This window comes from Melopsittacus undulatus, chromosome 6 (assembly GCF_012275295.1).
Source record: "Melopsittacus undulatus isolate bMelUnd1 chromosome 6, bMelUnd1.mat.Z, whole genome shotgun sequence".
In the NCBI taxonomy this organism is placed as follows: domain Eukaryota; kingdom Metazoa; phylum Chordata; class Aves; order Psittaciformes; family Psittaculidae; genus Melopsittacus; species Melopsittacus undulatus.
In genome coordinates, this window is record NC_047532.1 from 34,683,262 (window position 1) to 34,701,345 (window position 18,084).

General features: G+C 51.8%; 1 protein-coding gene across 1 annotated transcript in view; it reads left to right on the forward strand.

Moving 5' to 3' along the window:
* Window positions 1–18,084, forward strand: part of XXYLT1 (xyloside xylosyltransferase 1) — a 34,583-nt gene that overhangs the window by 461 nt on the left and 16,038 nt on the right. The window contains exon 2 of the mRNA XM_034064122.1: window positions 6,676–6,823. Within this exon, the coding sequence (XP_033920013.1) occupies window positions 6,676–6,823 (148 nt within the window). The remainder of the gene's footprint in view (window positions 1–6,675; window positions 6,824–18,084) is intronic.

Sequence of the window (18,084 nt, forward strand, 5' to 3'; positions counted from 1 at the left end):
CTCGATGTGGAGCGTTCTCTGGGCTCTTGCTGAGCCGCCTTCCTGCGAGGAGTCATCGTGAGGGGGCTCCTAGCAGCGTTCGTGCTCCTGTTAGGCGAAGAGAGCAGCACTCTAGCAGCTCCCCACAGACAAACGTTCTCACTGACAGCCCTTGCTCCAGCTCCCCACAGAGGGTGTTTGCTTCCCGTCTGTGCTGGGAACGGCTGCGGCTCTCCTCAGTGCCCACCCCAGTGAAGCCTTTGGAGGGCTTGTTCTGTGTGAGCACCTGGCATAGAGGTGGCCTGGTGCAGCTGGGGGGTTCTCTTACCCAGGATCTGCTGGCTGCGTGTCCTGGGAACGTCTCTGCTAAACCACTTGTGCTGGAGGACAGCAGTGGCTATGAGAAGTGCAGAGACCCAGCCCTAGTTCAGCCCCTCAGGACAAGCTCCACATATGCTTGCATGTAAATAGCTTCCCAAGTGGTCCTGTGGAAGTGTGTTCGGAAAAGGCCTTCGTCCTGCTGCTAGAGGCTCTCAATAAAGGGAATGGAGAGCCTGCAAAGGGTGAAGGATTTCCACCCTGCTACCTGCCAGTGATACAGTTCTACCTCCAAAAATGTAGTCGGTGCAGTCCATGCAAAGTGAAGTTTTCTTTCACATTAAAGTGTCTGAAAGCTGGAGGATCATTAAGTTCAGAGGCTCTAGTAACTTGACTCGTGTCCTCAGCTGCTGCTGCAGAGTATTGCTTGGAAGTGGCCTCTGCTTCTGCTGCAACTTTTAATTTCTCTTCTTTCAGGTATTTAATATTAGCTGAACTCTCCCAAGATGTAACTAGAGATGTAAACTGTGTTGTTCATACTACATTGTTTGTCGTTGGTAAACAGTCCCACCTCTCCTTTTCTTTAAACAGTACTTTAGCAGTGTCTGTGCCCAGTCAGGTCCCATATCATGGCCAGTGACCTGCACAGTGCCGGCTGTGCTCAGTGGTCTGCAGGGAGGGGATGTGCACAGCGGTGAGCATTGGAGAGGATCAGATTCTGGTCCAGAATGTGCTGAACACCCACCCCCATGAAGTGCAGAGCGGAGTCTGCTCTGCTGTGATCTGGCCTTGTAGCTGAGTTAGTGAGGTTTGTATAGTGGGAGAAGCAAAAAGAGGCAGAGGCAGGAGTACACAGGGTGGGGAAGGGAGTATACGCAGTAAAGTAGCTGGCATATGGTTAGTCCTCATTATGGGTGGGGAGCTGGAAACAGGCCCTGCAGTGCATACATGTGGCTGTTGTACAAAAATGGGACAATATTAATTTAAACACTGTTGAACATGAGGGGAGACAAGGTGGGCCATGAGGGGCAAAGGGCTGTCATGAGAAGAGGTCATGAGGGGAGATGATGGGTGGCCATCAAGGGTGAGGGGAGCTCATGAGTAGAGAGAGGGAGGGCAGTCATGAGAGCTCATGAAAGGAAAGGAGGGCTGGCTATGAGGACAGATGGTGAGAGGAAAGGGGGGGCAGCCATGAGGAAAGATGGTGAGGGAGAGAAGGGGCAGTCATGAGGGGAGATCATGAAGGGAGAGCAAGGGCAGCCATGGGATGTGAGGGGTGGCCATGAGGGGTGAGGGGCAGTTCGGAGATCGTGAGGGAACATTATGAGGGAGCAGCAGGGGCAGCTGTGGGGTGTGAGGGATGGCCATGATGGAAGTAGGGGCAGCAGCTATACAATGTGGGCCACTATGGGGGGCAGATGAGGGATGGCTACAAGTGGAGATCATGCAGAGCAGTCATAAGGGTTGATCTTGAGGGGAAACCAGTTTGCCCTTAGTGACATGGTTTAGTGGTGGGTTTGGCAGTGCTGGGGTAACAGTTGACTTGGTGGTCTTTTCCAAACAAGCTGATTCTGTGATTCTGTGTGTCTGTCACAGCTGGGTGGACTCATGCTGCCTCATGACAGTGCAGTGAAAATGTGGTGCCCTCATGGTTGTGATACTGTATCCCCATGCGATACTGTATGTGCATGGAGTAGGACATGAGCCCCCCACAGTGTGCAGATCCTTCCCAGACACTCCTTGGTACATGTGGCTGCCTTACTGCTGTCTGTGCTTCTCAGAAACCAAATTACTACTCTGAGGGCAGCCTTGCCAGCACAGCTTCTCCAGGGGGACACAGGCCTGTGAGCTGAATGTGCATGGGGTGGGATATGCAGCAATGTGCCTGTTCCAGAGTGGGCATCTTTGGTGCTGTGGTCTCACAGCAAAGCCTAGCTGACAGCTTGGTGGTTAGGTCTTGGGCCAGAGCTGACCTCCTGGGTGTAAGCAAGCAGTATGATCTGCAGGGCTCAGGTGAGATCTCATGGGCATGTGCTCAGTGGGACACCTTTCCTCTCTCTGGGCAGAGCCTGATGTGCACTGGTTTCATTAGCTAGCCTGTGATTGGCAGGCAGTTCATCCACTTACGTGTTTGTGGGTAGAGTTCCTAGTGCGGAGCAGACACTGTTCCCTGATGCTTGAGCATATAGCCTTGCCCCTAACTTTGCACAGTTTCTGGTGGGCGAGTGGGCGACAGTGGTCTTTATTTTTGGTGTAGCCTACATCATTACTCCTCTTTAGCAGCAGGAAACATCACCCTAGCTTGGACCTTTGGTGCCACTAAAATGTTGAATGCTCAGGTAGAATCATAGCTTCAGTAGCAACCCATTTCCATCCTGAGACTTCTCCTTTCCTGGTTCACCTGGTGTCCCTAGGATGCTTTACTAGTTCTTATGTTGTTTTCTTAGAGCAGGCCCAGAGACAAAGCTTGATAAAATGCAGGATTGATAAAATCCCTGAACTTTTTCCTCATGAGGTTGTGATTTGGGTTTTCCCTTCAGAGCTGTCCTTGTCCCCCTTCCCAACAGAGCTGGGATCAATTGCGTCCCCTGTTGGAGTGAAGCCCAGGAATCATACCTGGATTGCAACCCTTGGAGAAGGTCATGAGCCAGCTCTTCTGTTTCCCTAAGGAAGTTCAGGAACCTTCAAAATCACCTGGAGGTGGAAGCAGCCAGCTGCCACCTGCCGAGAAGAGAGCAGAGGGGCTTTGGGCTGCACACCAGTAGGGTGTGTGGAGCAGCTTGGGCCCTAGGACAGGGCAGACCTGGGGCAGTCATGACACGGCTTTACGTAGGCAAGTGCAGTGCCTGTACAGATGTGGCCCAGATGCGAAGCTCTGAGTGCAGCGTGACAGCGGCGAGCGGCAGATGGAGCTCCTGCTCTGCACTGTGCTGCTTGCGCGGTTGCTTGGTGTGGGGCGGAGAGCGGTGCGGACTGAGGAAGTTGGCCGGAAAGCACTGCGAGCAGCGGTGCCCGACGAAGGACTTGCCGCACGCCGGAGCCCAGCCAGCACCTGGTCTTCCTGCCCATGCCTCGGCCTCAGAGAGCCTGGACTTTTACCAGAGCTTCTCCGCTGGCTGTTGCAGAGAGCATGTCCTGTCCCGTGGATTGCGGGTGATCCTGCAGCCTTTCCTGCTTCCCAGCGAGTGGGAAACGCCCGGGGCGAGCATGGGCATGTCCCAGTGACCGATACTGTGCTTACAAAGAGCCCCGACTCGCCCCGTTTCCTGCAGCTCTGGGCTTCGTGCTCCTGACTCCTTGTGCTGATTCATATCGCTTATTTATTCCGTTCCCCTGCGAGAATAAGATTAACTCTGCTCTGCTTGCTTCTCTTGCTAGTGGCCAGTGTAGATCAGGCCTGTGTAGATCAGCCCTGTGCAGGATGCTGCCAAACGCTGACTTCCCCGTGGGTCTAGTGTTGCGAGAAGAGATGCTAAAGTGAATGTAACTGAGCTGCTGTGGCTCTCTTACAAGAGAGCTGAAGAGATATCCGGTGTGAGAAGGAGGGAAAGTTGACGAGAAACAAAATGGGGATTGGTTTTTCCTAGTGAATGAATTGAAAAGGTCTTTTCTCTGTGTGGGACATGTGTTTATGAAACTACTTACAGAGGAAACCCCTGGAACTTAACTTTCGTTAATGCCCTCAGCAAACATGGTTGGATTTAGCCACAGGGATTTACTGAAAGCTGCTACACAAATAAATAGCAAAGTACAAAATTAGCAGCAGATCAAGAAGCTGTGCTGAAGTCAGCAGCGGGGAGAGGAGAAGCCCTTACAGTCCTGGAGAGGCTGGCCTGTGGCTGCGGAAGGAAAATTCAGCTGCTCAGAAGTTTGCTTTGCAGAAGTGCCTAACCAAAGGGTGGGCAAAAAGCACAAATTTTCCTGTTTTCATTGGCAGGGGATGGGAGGCAGATAATGCTGTGTCTGAAGTTTCAGGAGTATTTTTCCCATGTTTTTTGTCTGCTGGTGCTTGGCACTGCTTATTTCAGAGATGACTAGTATTAGTTTGACTTTGTTTTCCCCCTGCTCAGCTGTTTCTATGTGCTGTGCAGACCTCAGGTTGCCTTTCCTGAGTGCAGGTGCTGTGTTTCTCCTCCATGCTTCTCCAGTCTGGCCAGGCCCCAAAGCTGTCCCTGCTGAGCTGGGCTGGGAGCAGAGCATCCATCGTACATCCCAGTGGTGGAGGTGCTGGTGGTGCTCAGCTCTGTGCATAGGCGAGTGCCTTTGCCCCTGGGCAGTGGTTGTGTTTTGTTGTATTTGGTCACCTGGGATCGCTGCTGGTGGCCGCGCTTGATGCTGCTGAGCTGCTCTGCCACCTGTTCCTGCGGTGCTGCTGATGCTAACTGTGATGGTGATGCCGGCGCGCAGCTTGGCACGGCTGCTGTAATGTTACTGGTAACGGTGTTTCTTCCCCCGTGGTGTCCTGGGGAATATGCTGTGCTGTCCAAAGCCCGGTGTGCTGCTGATGAGCTCTCCAATGCATTTTCCTGGTACATGGTGTTCTGTGTTTTTCCTCCTGCAGGCGCTTGGCCGCAAGCCCAGCAGCCGGGACGCTGGCAGTGTGGCCATCCCACCAAGGGACACCCTGGCCATGGAGCTTGCACAAAGTGCTCTTGTATCGCGCCCAGATGATGACGGGTGTTTGGGGTGTTCTCCTGAGGGCAGGGGCTGTGGGACTCTGCTGTGGCTGTATGTACCCCACCATGAGCTCTGCCATCCTGCAGATGGTCAGGACAGGCCCACCACCTCGCCGTGTTCGGCATACTGAGGGTGCCATGAGCAACTCCCTGCCTCCAGTGAGCTCTGCTCTAATGTGAGAGTGCTTTTGTCTGGGTAACATTTTCTGCAAGAAGGGCAGGGGGAAATAAGGTCCAGACTGTTCACTGCCTCCATCTCTGCACCAGACTTGCTGAGCATCACAGCAGCCCCTGGTGCATCCCATAGAGAGGATGGTCATTGCGCAGCTCAGAGCCACCTTTTCCTCTGAAGCACTTGATTTGGTTTAATTGCTGGTTTGATTGTTTTTTTTAAGGCAAGTGCCTTACATGCATTACAGACCTGCATGTTTAAGTGTATAATGCAGGGCTCCTTTCTCTTAAGGAGTTAAAAGTTTTAGCAGGGAAAAGGTGTGAAACCAAGGAATCATTGAGTAGTTTAGTTTGGAAGGGACCTATGGAGATCATGGAGTTGAGTTTCCTGCTGAAGGCAGGGCCAGCTTGGGGCAGTGCCTCGGTATCCCTCAGACAGGAGGTGTAGGCTCCCCTTTCCAAAATTCAAGTACTACTTCAAAGCTGTATCCTCACTGACATTCCTGCAGCACTCTTCCTGCTTTCCCTGGCCTGAAGAAAGCAGTGTGACCTCCATATTTGAGTTCCTGCACTCCCCCTTATCTGCAATGGGGTCGTGTCCCTCATCTCTCTTAATTACCCTGACAATCCCTCTAGTTGTCTTATGAGATTCAATGACCTGTGTCCTTCTGTGTGTACAACGAGCATCAGCCTGCATCAGAGTTCCTGTTCATTGGACTTTGACCAAAATTAATTCTAAGCTTGTAACATTCCAGTAGCTGACAAGGGTACATTTGCAATGGCTCCTATTTGTGGCCCATAGCCATGACCTGCATAGGCATGCCAGGGCTGGTGCTGGTCCATGGGCTCCAGCAAGGCTGAGCAAAAGCCCGAGCGCAAGTGGGCTGAGATCTATCTAGAGAAGTTTCTCAGCTCTGCTGTAACTCCTGGTGCTTGGATTTTCCTTGGCGTGCTGTGGCCCATCCTTCCTTTCTCCCTCCAGCTGCGGCGGGACGTGCTGCAAAGCTTGCCTCCATGCTGGACTGAGGCTCAGGAAATCCGGGCTGTGTCCCTGTCACAGCCTGCCTTTGGAGCAGGGAGCAAGTCTTGGTCCTCAGGGTAAGTGACGTGGTCTGGCTTGCTTCACAACAGCAGGATGCCAGAGCCTGGAGCAAACTGTCGCCTCTTCTGATAGACTCCATATGGAAGACCAGATACGTGGTTGCAGTAGGCAGTGGGAACAGACCAGGAAAAAAAACACAAGACATTGAACACGCTTGATTGTGTGAGTGGATTCAAGCCTCTGCCCATCTCACATTTATAAGATGGTTGTAAAAATCCTTCCCTCCTTCCCCTGTTGCGCTTGGCTGTCTGTCGTGTGCAGGGACTGGGGGAGGTCAGACTTCTTTGTGCAGCTGGAATGCCACCAGCTGTATTTGTGCTTTAACAGCCTCCCCCCTCGCCCCATGCTGGTGCAGGCTGAGCAAAGGCTGCAGAGCTGGGCCCATCCCCAGGAGCAGCAGCTCAGTGGTGTTTCTGGTGTCTTTCCCAGGTAACTGTCCATGATGTGAATGAACTGACAGAAAAGCTGTTTCCAATCGTTGAAGCCATGCAGAAACACTTCAGCGCTGGATCAGGGACCTACTACAGCGACTCCATCTTCTTCTTGTCGGTGGCGATGCATCGCATCATGCCCAAAGGTAAGGCACTGCTGAGCTGCAGCAGCAGCAGGTGCCTCTGGCAACATAGTCTCTCCTTTTGTTCTACATGGAGATGTTATCCAGTGCTATCTGAAATGCAAGGAAGGTTAATAAACTTTGGGGATGGGCTCCTGGGGTTCTACTCCTTCCTGCAGAGTAACAGGCCCTTCAGTCCAAGAGTGCCCACATCCAGGTCTCCATTGGTGTAAGTAGCAGGAGGTTACTTGTGCCACACGGCAGCTGGCCCTGGTGTTGTAGCCTGAGATGGTAGGGAAGGTGAGACAGGAGCAAGCATGCTTGCTCTTGTGTGTTTACAGCCCCCCTTCCCCTTGAGGTGTCAGCAGAAAGAGGTGCCACATGCCTGTTGTGTGGCATCAGCAGAGAGTGGTTGTTGAGCCTTTCCTCTTGGCTTTGGTGAACTCCTGGAAAGCTTTGCTGATTAGCAGCCTCTGATGGCTTAAGTTTCCTTATTGTGCCTGTTTTTGAGTGTGGAAACAGCAATAAATCACAGGAAAACAAGGCAGCTGGTAGCAGGGGCTTGGCTCAGTTAATGCCATATTTTCCTTTCCCAGCTGTACCGCTGGTGCTTCTACTGGGACCAGCATAGTCTCTAATCTTGTACAGGTCACGCAGAGAGTGTTTCATCCCTGGGCTTCAAACCTTTCCCTGAGCTCCCCCAGCCCTGCCTGTTGCTTCCTGGCTCTGGTCCCTGGTTTCTCACAGCTGGCTGCCTTCCTGGCCTGACACACCAGTGATGGTAGCATCCCCTCCTGGGCTAGCCAGGTGCCCTTTCTGTGCGGCAGCAGGGCACAGTGGCAGCAGAGAGCCCTGGGGTCCTGCCTGGCCATGCCCCCACCTCAGGAGGTGACCAGCCTCTCAAAGCTGTCTGTGGATGGTACATGGTGGTGGCTCACTTCCACATGTGTGTAGCTGAAATAAGTGTTCCCATGGCTAGCACCACTGGCATCAGCAGCTTCCTCTGCATCTGCAGCCTCAGCCCACCCATAATATTCCCTGCAGACTTCCTGCTATGGATCTCAGGCACAGTCTTACTTTTGCTGAGATATGAGTGGGGTGTGCGACTCCCTTGTGCCCCTGCTGAGCCGTGTCTCAGTTTGGCTCTGCCCAGTAGCTCCTGCCTCTGCACTGGTTGTGAGGCTTCCTCTGGACTTACCCTTGTCCTCCTGATACAACCATCCCATGCTAGCTTATGAAGCCATGGGGCAGTGGTGTTTAAGTTGTGCGGGCAGGCATTAAGGAAGAGCAGGCAGGGAGGTAGCCTGTGCAGTGAGGTGGCCCTAAGGATCCAGTCCAGCCCCTGCTGATAATCACTCAGTGGGCTCCAGCAAATGTGCTGTACTTTACTCTCCGTTAGACTTGGGTAGGTTATTTTGGTGTCTGATGTTGTCTGCATTTTGGGTGCCTTGAAGTAGGCTGAGTACAAATGATGGCATTAATGCTGGCTAATTCACTCCTCACTAATTCACTCCCTGCCCTGTCTTTACTGTGTGCTAAAGATATCCATGTCGTGCTGCCTGCCAGCGAGAACCTGCTCAGTCTGAAGTGCCTTTTCTCAGTTTGTCAATCTGCAAGTTGGCTCATCTTTTGGAAAGCTTGTTGCTCTCCCTCAGCCTGATGGGGCTTTCAATAGCCTGTTCAGGGCACACAATGTTTAAAAAAGCATTTTTATAGTCAGAGGAGCTTAGTTTTTGTTTCAGAAGCTGCTAGTAAAGCTGATTTATATTTCCTTTGCACGGGCGGTCAGGTTTGCTGCACTGGATGCCTGGTGATTTATGGAGCTGGTGGGGCTCCCTGGCCTCTTCCCTGCATAGCCAGCACCGGATGGGAGGCAGCAGGACAGGCTGCAGCTCTGCTGCCCGCTTGCAGGCTGCAAGCAGCGTGGAAAGGGCACTGGGTTCCTGCCACTCTCCTGGCCCTGACAAACCATCCTCTGCTGGTGTAAAAAACCCACTTTGCTGAGTGGAAGAGAAAGGACTAAACCTTCCTTTTCAGGCAGTTTCCTGGTACATTTCTGTGCCATTTCTCCTGCCCTGAATGCTGCATCTTCTTGTGCACTTCTGCAGGTATATCTGCCTCCATACTGTTAGCACCATTCCTTTGTGGAAGCCAGTTTTGATTGGAAGCTTAAGCATCCTCCATCAGAAATGAAGGCCCTAATTTGAATATTAAACTCTTGTGTGTTTGTCTGCATTTGTATTAATCAGTCTATAAGTTTTTTTTTTTCAATAGCTGGCAACCTTTGCATTAAAGTTGCCTGGCTTTAGTTTCCCAGATTTATCATTTTTTTAAGAGAGGCATTTCCGTGGTATCTTGATGTAGGGATTTGTGTGGAGACTTGGGGTTGTGACAGGCACTGACTTTGCAGACCAGAAACCGAACACCAGGCTTAGTTTTTTTGTTTTTTTTTTCTAAGGACTTTTGTGGAACATGTGCTGTGCGAGCATATTGCACCGAGAATAAATGGGTTTTGCCACTCAGCTGCTGTCTTTCACTGTTGTTTGGGATCCTAACCCGAAAAGCTTCAGATCTAAAACCTGCAGCTGCCAAACTATAATGTAACAGCTTCTTGGCTGGTGTAAATCATGGAACACTCTTGCCTTAAATGTCTTACATCAGTGAAGTTAATCTGATTTAAACCAGCTGGGGACTTGGTATGCAGCGTGCAGAAGTGCAGACTGCATAACTTGTCTGCTTGAGGCTCATAAATCCTGTTTTAATGTGGCGTGGCCAGGCCTTAGGAGCTGGAGGAGAAGGCTTCATGCATCACAATGGTTCTGCAAGGGAGAATTGATGGGAAATTTACACAGGGAGAGGACGAGCAGAGTTCAAGCTTTGGAGGAGCTGCCAGGATGAGGATGATGCCAGCATGAAATGGTCTGGGGACTTTCAGAGCAGTGCTAGGAGAATGAAGGAGGACAAGAACTCTAACCTTTTCACTTTCCTTTTCAGTATGCTCATCCAGAAGTGAACTCTCACTTCCGAACTGGCTTCGATCCCTCTAATTACTTGTCTTTTTAGTCATGTAACTTTAGAGGACCTGGAAAGCTTTTTATCACCCTCCTTACAGACATGTCAAGGAGAGAGAGTGCCAGCAGGAATGGCCCCCTGCTTGGGCTAATGTGGCTCAGCCTAATGTCTTCACACAGGCAGTGGAGGGAAGAGTGCAGAGCAGGAGGGGTGTGAGTGCAGTGTTTAATTCTGCTAATGGGATCTCTTACAAGCATATGTATAAAGTTAGTTGTAGAGATCTCCAGGAAAGGAGCTCAACAGGATGATTCCTCCTTGTGCCCAGCCTCTCTTGTGCTTTGGTGCCTGCTTCATCCCAGAGATGACTTGTGTGCTTGAAGGGTCCGAGAGCACATGGCAAGAGCCATCAGAAGGTGTCTAGCTAACATCTAGGGAGAAAGGCAAATGCTGTTTCACACTCAGCCTGTTTTGAATACTTTGAAAGCATGAGACTGAGAAGGGGAAGAGAGACAATTCCTTGTCTGGTTTATTCTGGTGTTAGGAATCCAGGTGAGAAAGTGGATGCATTGAAAAATATTTGGGAGAAAATATCTGGTGAGGAAATACTGGACTAATTATCACTATTGACACTGGTGAGGTGACATATGACTAAATTATTAAGATCACTGGTTGCAGTGGGAGCTGCAGCAGTAGGAGTTGGGTGGGAGAAGTGGCTATGTTTCTGTTTGACTAAATGAAGATGAGGAACGACAGGGAAGGAGAATAGAGCAAGACTGATCATTATGTGTTGCTGAAATTTATGGCTGCCAGCAGGGAGCTGGGCCATTGGCTTCACAGCGGGTGTCCAAACTTAACATCTGTGACACAGCAGGATCATATGGGATGTCCAGCGGTCTCCCTGGGCTCAGGCTCTGAATGGGGCAATTCCTACAGCTCATTATCAATGTCTGGACTGATTATGAAGCATAGACCAGATTATAAGGATTTTTGTCAAAGCTGCCTGTTAATGACCAAGCCTCAGGCTGCTTGGGTTTTGATGCTGCTTGCAGCAGACTCCAGCTGCTGGCCCTGGCTTGATCTCTCATGAAACTGGTATCAGCCTTTGCCTACTCTGGAGTCCTGGCCTGGAGACAGTGGCCTCTGTGAGCATCAGTTTATGCCTTTCCCATGGAGCGGAGCTGGAGGGAGGGCAAAGGCCAGGGAGGGGACATGTTGGAGCAAGTGCTGAGCTGATATCTGCCTTCTCAGGAGCTGGGCACCTGGAGCACTTCTGCTGCTGGCCATAGAGGTAGAGAGCCTGGGAGCTAGGGGAATAGGTTAAGCAGAAAGGTGTCAGGAAAATTGTTGGTACAGTGCCTTGGCAAGTAACTGTCTTCTGCTAGTGCCCTCTGTAAAAGCAGGCATGCAGCATCCTGAAAACATTGCTGCATTTGGAGGTGTTTGCCTGGGAGGATTTGCCATTGCAGCTGAAACATTTGAATCTGTAATATGGGATTGCCTAGGTTGGGATCTGTTTGCCCACAGGGTACCAGGTGACTACATGTGATGTTTCCCCTCAACAGCACCTGTGTGCACTAATCGTGTGTCACACAGTGAACAAGGAAATGTGCCTCAGAGGTCCATAAGGTGGAGCCTGGCAGGGAGAGATGGGGAAGCATCACCTCTTCTTCTTCCTCCTGTTAGGTGTAGAGCTATTACTGGTGCATGGTGCAGCTACTCACAAAACTCAGTGACTTACTCTATAATAAGTGAGCATTTGAGTGCATCACTCCTAATTCTTTCCTGCTGGCTGAACGTTGCTGTCACTGCTGAGGCCCACCATGTTGGGGGTATGTGGAAATGCAGCAGGTTGGGAGAATGCTAGGAGGAGAGTGCCTGTGTCCCAGATGCTCCAGGCCTGATCATACACTATCAAAGTGGAGATGTTGTGAAGAGACACAGAAAATGGGAGTCTGTGGTGGAGCCATGGGAGTTGGCCCCAGAACCACATCCTTGCAAGCCACAGTTCCCACAGGATGCTGCAGTAGCTGAAGGGTTTATTTTCTGGCAAAAATGTTCCCATCGTTACAGGGATGGAGGGGGTGTTAATGGTTTCTGCTGTGCTCTCATAACCTCCCTCCCTGCTTCACACCTCAGCCACAGCTGCTAGATTCCTTCCCCAGTGTCTCTGGGCTGAACACACTCATGTCAGATCCTGTGATGAGAAGAGGCTGGAGTGATGGATTTGTGAGCAACAGGGTGGTGCCAGCCATTGTTCCTTGCTGGGGCGAGCCTGTTGTGCCAGAGGAGTTATTTTTGTGGTGCTTTTTGGGAGCAGGCAACAGCAAACCTCTAAATAAGTTCACCCCAGGTAAAGGCCCCAGAGGCTGTTGCCTTGTTATGGGGGTTCTCACCTGCCAAACTGAGACAATAACCCCATCCAGCTGCCTGCAGGACAGGTCTCTCCTGGCAGGATAGCCCCTCGGGAAGGGCTGCTGTAATGCGGGGGATGCAGGTGCTGCTCAGCAGGTGCCTGGAAGGCCCCTGGGTGCTTCAGCACAGCAGAGGCCCCTTCCCTGCAGCACTGTTGCTGCGAGGGGCCAGTGCGACCCGCAGCCCCTGTGGGTGGTGTCACTCCTCATCGTTCTGCTCCTCGCTGCAGTGTCACCATCGATTACTTTTTGGATGCCCTAGATCTGTCAGATGGGGGCAGGCACATGTGGCTGCTCCCCCTTCCATGCGGAGCATCAGGGTCTTGGGACCCCGTGCTGCGGTGGATACTGCTCCCCTCCCTCCTCAGCCAGCCCCACTCCCCTGGCACTAAAGGGTGAAGCTTCTGGGGGTCACCCAGCATCGATTCTGGGGCTGCTCTCCCCACGGCCTTGCTCCCTGCTGCCGTAGCTCATTAATGCTTAGAAGGAAAAGACAAGGAATAATCTGCCTGCAGCCCCTTCCGCCACCATGTGCAGTTAATCGGGATGTGAGCTCATCTACCTTAATACATTTATTTTGCTGTATCTCTTTTTGGTTTCCCTTTCCATCTCATCCATAGAATACTTCACAGCTTTCCATCCACATTACCTTGTCATTTATGGCAATCTGGAATTAAACGTTATTTTTTCTGATTAGAAGGATTCCTGCTGCTCTTCCTGCAGCTCCAAAAAGTGTTTTCCCACTCTCCCCCCAGCGGCGGTGTATATTAAATACATAGCAAGCAACACCTTCAGCTCCATCCTGAAAGCTGTGCATTCTGAGAGCTGTCGCATGCTCAGTGGTGTCACTGCCTTGGAGTCTGGGTAAGAGCCAAGGTGTTGAGCACTGTTAAATATTAGCCCCTCAAACCTTGATGGATTACAAGGAGACACTAGGATGCACAGGAAAAATTAATTTCCTGGAACAAAGTACATCCATCTCCTGCTGATTCTTTCCTGTCCCTCTGGAGATGGCTACAGGGTGTGGAGCAAGGCAAGCAGAGCAATGCTGCTGTTGTTACCCAGGACCATTGCTACTGCACCAGACCCCCAAGTTCAGCTGGGTGCTGCCCATTGTGGGTGGCAGTGATGATTTGTCATCTGTCTCTGGCTGGCAGCCTAATTTTGTAATTAGCAGATAGGCTGGGGTTGCTGTGCAGCAGCGCTGCTCTGCTCTGCTGGGTGCCTCATCACTGCTGCAGAAACCTGGTTAGTGGCTGGGGCACTTGGGCACATCCACCCTCACTGCCTGCCCTCCCCTGGTGCCCTGCTTGCAGAGAAAAGAGGTTGCCAGACTGCCCCAAGGAACAGAGGGGGACCTTAGCCACCCAGCAGAGGCAAGGACCTGTGTTTAAGCAGGCAGCTGGAAGGCAGGCTGTCTGCCCTGCCAGTGCAGGGCTCTGTAGGATCATATTCTCTTGGGAGTGTGGGTTCTGGAGCAGAACCAGCCCCTGGGATGGGGACTGCAGTCCCCCCACCCCCAGTCACCAGCATGTTGGCAGCAAGCTCTGTGGAGTGTGAATTGTGCTTGCAGACATGTGCATGCTCCTACCTTGGCTGCCTTTCTCAGGGTGAGACTCTCTGGTTCTGTCAGGGCAGCACTGATTAATCTTGGAAGTAGAGAGGGAGACTTTGTGGAGGAAATAAGGCCTTGCAGCAGGAGCACATGGCCAGAGAGGAAGCTGCTCACAGCCCTGCTGACAGCAGGAGGGAGAACTGCCAGGGGCAGCTGGCATCGCTTGGTTGGTGAGCCAAACACAGGGAGTCTCTAAGGAAGGGCAGTGTGGAGAACCCAGCGTGTCTGTGTAACGCAGTGTGTATCCACAGTAGGCTGCTTGGGGTGCAGGCATATCCACCCAGCACTGCAGCTCCACTTGTGCTCCACTCCCCTCTGCACCAGAGGCTTTTCAGGGTGGCTGGCTGCTGCTGCTGAGCAGCATCCCCTGGGTTGCACAGAGACCCTCTGGACCCTGTTACCACCCACCCCCCACCTCCCCCCTCCGCAGCCATGCCCAGCCCTGGTGTTGGCCGTGGGAGTGGTGTTTTTCTTGGCCATGCATCTCTCTTGAGGACAGAGGATCCTGGTTTCACAGCCAGCATGGGCGGCTTTGTAGTGCTCTGAGTTGCTGCTGGTCTGCATGCTGCCTACTGGAGCAAGGGTTGCTGCCACCCTGATCCAGGAGCTTTATTGCCCAAGGCAGTGATCCAAAAGTGGCTGCTGGGCCTTCACAGCTCCTGTTTTCCTTGGGTTCTAGTCCTGTTGTGATGGGGACAGCTACAAAACCTGGCCAAAGTCAGGTAGTCAGACCTAAACACAAAGCGAAGGAGGGGAAGCTGTGCAGGTATGTCCAGCATTTGGAGACCAGTGCACCTCCAGCTCTCCAGTCCTGCTGACCCCAGCTTGGAGAGCCTGAGCCACCCAGCCCTCTTCCTTCTGACAGTTCAAATCAAGTGGCAAAATGCACAGCCACCCCCGGCCCCTCCAAGACCCCTGTAGCAGCCCCACGACACTCAGAGCTGCAGCCAGCAGGGGACACTCCTGTCCCTTCACTGTGCCGTGTCACGCAGCCATCTCACCTACTGCTGTCACTTGCAGAAGGGTCTCTGAGCCACTCACTCCACATGGGCAGCTATCTGTCCCTTCCCATCCAGGCCATTGCCCCCTGTGCCATCTCCAAAAGGGTGGAGGGGCTCCTGCCTCCTTGTGCTGCAGAGCTCACTGCTGTGGTTCTGTGGGGTGAGGTCCACAGTACACGAGGTTGGTAGTCCCAGCGGTGTCCTCCTTGATCTCACTTCTGCTGTTATGGGCACAGGGTGCCAGGCTCTGGCCCCAGATGTCACTGCTGTGATGCAGGGAAAGCACAAGATACATGCCAAGTGCCAGGTTAACATTTTGACTCGATCTTAAAGGCCTTTTTCAACCTAAATAATTATATGTTCAGGGAGTCTCTCCTCCTTAGCATGGTGTATCAGGGTGCTTAGGTCCTCAAAAACAGGTTTGTTGAGATAGATGGAGACCCTAGTGCAGAGAATGGTGGAATCACTACCAGCACTGGTGACAAGCAGTTGCCCTCAGGAGGGTGTGTGAGATTTGGTCATAGAGCAGGCTAGCCAAGTGGTGGCCTGTCCCCTCCTGCCATCCCACTGTCACCTGCAGTGTCCCTGCTGCCAGACCAGCTGCTGGCAGATTTTGTACTCTGAGGAGGGAGCAGAACTTGTCAATGGGCTGGAGAGCTATACCACCTCTAGGAGGTTCCAATGCTGCTTCTACTCTCAAGCTGTTAAACCACTGCTCAATCAACAATTATTAAGACCACACCATTTGCTGGACAACTTCTGCCCTTTGTGTTGTGATGGCGGCTGTCAAATGTTCTATTTGTTCCCTGACATAAGTTGTTATTTTCACTCCTTTCCCCTCTCCATAGTGCAACGGTGGCTACCAGTGGTGGCATGCCTCTGCCCCAGATCTGGCGTTTTTTTGTATGGAAGAAGCTGAGGCCAGCACTTCCCCAGCCTTGAGAAGAACAATTTGTTCCTAAGGGTCACACCACATATTGGTGGGGTGGGCCTGCCCCTGTACCGCCTTGTCCCCACTGTGCCTCCTGGGAAGGGCCATCAGACTTGCTGCAGAAGCTGTCCCCTGCAGAGAGGTCCTGAGTTCCACTCAGAGCATCCATACAACCTGGCGGGTCTCTCAGCACACAGCTGGGGAGCCTGCTTACTCTGCTGCGTCCTGGCACAGGATGCTGGGCAGCAGGCACAGGGAAGTGACCTCTGCCTACCTGTGCCCCTTGCTGGGCTGAGGCTCCTGCAGGAAGGAGGGAGCAGCTGCACAAGATGGGGTCTGCAACTGGCATCACTCTCTTTGGCAGCAGTGCCCAGGGTGGCTTAGGCACTAGTGGTGCCTTTCTCTCCTGGTTTTCAGCACCACAGACACTGCTGCAGGATTCCACATCCCTGAAGCTGGTCTTTCTCCTCTGGATGTGGCTGGAGGGAGGGTTTGAGGCAAGCCCAGAGAGCAGCCCTGCTGCGGCTACTGGTATGAGACTGCAATAAAACATTATGAGCTTTAAACAGGGCCATCCTGTGCCATAAAGCTGTCACTGCTAATGGAGATCATCTCCGCTTTGAGTGGCATAACTCCACTTTATGCACCATGGCTGAAAGAGAGAGAGTTGAAAGGAGCAGAGGAGCAAAGGGTAATATGCAGCATGGCAAAGTCAGAAAAATTCCTTGCCGAGAAGAACACTCAGCCTTTCCCACATTTCCAGCTGGACCCCTCCAAGCAGTTTGTGCCTAAGAGAGCACACGATTCCTCCATACCTACGTGGCAGCCAGGACAAAGTGTTTGGTAGAAGGGCAAAAAAGAATGATGCATCATAAATATTAGTGCCTGGCTTCTTGCCAGTCCCAGGCAGAGAAATAATCTTTGCCATTAATCTATCTGTGCAAGCTGCATCTGGCAAAGTGGCACTTAATGTCACCCATGCTCGTTTTTGTCTCAGTGTTGCAGTTTGTGCTTGAAGGAAAAAGTACTTTGTGTTATCTGGGTCTAATTTGTCATGAGTTTTTCCTGAGGGGCTCTGCCAGCACAGCAGGGGCCAGTGCACAGGGAGGGTGAGCCAAGCATAGGGAGCCTGTAATGAAGGGCAGGATGGAGAACCCAGCATCTTTGTTTTAAAAGCCATGTTTATCCACGCTGGGTGTGCTGTGGTGTTGGCATCTCTGCCCAGCACTGCAGCTGCATACATGCTCTGCTTCCCGCTGCACCCAAGGCTCCAGCAGCTGCACTGGGACTCTCCTGAGCCTGTTGCCCACTGGGGCACTGAGGCAGGGGTGGGACTGCAGCGTCCCCCAAGCTCAGCTTTCATTCTCCACTGTGATTAATTGCTGTTTGCACTCATCTGTAATGTTAGAGAACAATTGGGTGACGTGTTGTGGTTGATTTAATTCAAACCTGATGAGGCATCAGAGGGCTGCTGTGCACTGGGGTGAGCATGCTGGGATCCTCCTGGGAGCCCCATCCCCTCTCCTCATCCTTGGCAGTACCTCAGAAGGTTCAGGCTCCCCCCAGTCCCACTTCTCTTGGGCTGAGCTTGTGCTGTAGATCTGAAGTCTCTTCACCCTAGAGTTTTGTGACAGGTCTGGGTGTTTTCAAGTGCAATAGCATTAAGGTTTTAGGATTTTGCACCACTGTTGCATGGACCACTGGGGATGTTTGAGGTATTTGCAATACATGTCTTGTTCTCCATTGTATAAAGCCTTCACTCTGCGGGTTCGTCTGCTTGAGTTGTACTAGCAATTTTTAAGGCATCTAGGAAGGCTGAGGGAAATTGCTTTCAGGTCAAGACCTGCTTTAGCCTCTAGTGAATTACTATGCCTAGGTTTAAATCTTTGCAAACAGAGGATTATGGTGGTGGTAAATACTAGTTAGGCCTGGGGATTGCCATACTGCTGGCTGTGAAAGAAGTATGGCCTTTCCCTTCGCAGATAGGGAGTGATGAAAGTTAAAAAAAAGAAATTGAGATACAGCCTGGGTTGAGGCTCAGATACTCTTTCTCCTTGATTTATATTTCTGCTTGGATGCTTCGCAGAGTAAGCAGTATATTTTTTGCTTAACCTCACAGAGCTTTTTCCTTCTAAATGAGGACAGTGTGGTAGATACAACCAATTGCCAGGAGTCCCAGAGTAGTGCAGGATCTGCAAAAAATTCAGAGCTGCTGTACAGCCTAGCAACTGCTTGATGCACAAACACTGGGTGATGAGCACTTTTGAAATGGCAAAGGTACATTCCTGTGCCGGAGGAGAGCAGCCCATGCCTGG